At 45.5% G+C, this 1,458-nt stretch overlaps 1 protein-coding gene across 1 annotated transcript; it reads right to left on the reverse strand.

Annotated features, from left to right (window-relative positions):
• Positions 1–240: 240 nt before the first annotated feature.
• Positions 241–1,065, reverse strand: LOC137812932 (Plant invertase/pectin methylesterase inhibitor superfamily protein). The gene has a single exon (XM_068615191.2). It carries the CDS (start codon positions 1,001–1,003, stop codon positions 362–364), a length of 642 nt encoding a protein of 213 aa, XP_068471292.2. The 5' UTR covers positions 1,004–1,065; the 3' UTR covers positions 241–361.
• Between the last annotated feature and the right edge of the window lie 393 nt (positions 1,066–1,458).

Here is a 1,458-nt window from a genome sequence, read left to right on the forward strand (position 1 = left end):
CCTTAAAGCATCAATCAATCAACCCAACAAACTAAAGTGTCATAACTCACACTTCCACACACTACTTTCACTCCTTTCTTTTTTTTGCTACACTCTCCATTCTATCACGTGAAGTGATGCGTTTCTCCACTTTCTTGCGTGACAGCAGATACTACAAGAATACAAAAATTTACATACAAGGAGTACTCACGCGTCCCACACACACTACACTTTTATCTTCTTCTTTCTCTTTCGTGATGGTTGTACGGTAAATTTAACTTAAAATTAATTACCACAGCCTATTCTTTAATTAACCTTTTCTTTTCGGAATTTAGAAAGTGATTAAAATCAGACGGTGAGTGATGTGACACGTGGAAAGAGTTCAGGGCATTCCCTTGCTGGCGTAGGAGTTGACGAGAGCCAAAGCGTTGCTGGTGAATTTCTTGACGTTGGTGACGCGATTGCATACATCCGCTTTCACCGGACACTCCGCTACGTCCTGGAATCCGTCCGTGCAGGTCTCCTCGTCGGTGAGAGCGGCGCTCATCCACGTCTGCACGTTGCTCATCTGGAAGAGGAACGAGCCGGCGCCCTCGCCGGCTGCGCCAATCTGCCGCATCTGCTTCAGAGAGCCGCGGATTTCGTCCACGGCGTCGCCGAGGTTCGAGAAGCAGTCGTGAAGCGCTAGCGCCGCGCGCGAGCCGCTCGTGCCGTAGTCGGCGTCATGCGTGAGGTTGGAGATGTAGGAGGCGGCGCGGTGGGCCTTGGAGAGACTGACGCTGATGGCCACGCGCGCCAGCTGGCCGGGGTTCTGCTGCACCGCATTGGCGTAGCGGGAGAGGGAGGTGAAGCACACGTCGGGGTAGAGTGTGGTGTTGCAGCTGGAGCGGATGAACTCGGTGTCGCCGTCGTCAGGCGCGGGGGCTGAAGCGTCGTATGCGGCGGCGGCCACCGGAGAGAATGCGGCTGCGAAGAGGAAGAGAGAGAGGAGGAGGTGGAGAAGGTGAATGCGTTGGGTTCTCATTGTTATAGTTTGGTTCTGTTTCTGTTATGGGTTTGTTGTTGCTTTGTGAGGGTAGTGTGTGTCCCGTGAGTGAGAGAGAAATGAAGAGGGTTTTTGTAGGCACCCGTTTAGTGTGAAATTACTTCTACCTTCTTCCTTTCAACTCGAATAACAATATTGCCATCAACTCAGTTTTTTAATCATAATTAAAAAAATTTACAATAAATTTAAATTTTTTTAAAAATAATATAATTATCATTTTAAAATTGTGTTAGAACTATGTTAAGATTGTGAGAAATTTAATAAATATTTTTTTGAATTGAATGTTTTATCAATATGTTTCATATGAGGATTATACGAGTACGTATATCCGACACAGATTCACAATTTAAAAAAAGTGTCTGAGCTTCATATAATCCTTAAATTATAAGTAATTTTAAAAGACATGTAAAATGATTCGTCTTTGGATTTTATTT

Source organism: Phaseolus vulgaris, chromosome 2 (assembly GCF_051622355.1).
Source record: "Phaseolus vulgaris cultivar YP4 chromosome 2, ASM5162235v1, whole genome shotgun sequence".
Classification (NCBI taxonomy): Eukaryota; Viridiplantae; Streptophyta; class Magnoliopsida; order Fabales; family Fabaceae; genus Phaseolus; species Phaseolus vulgaris.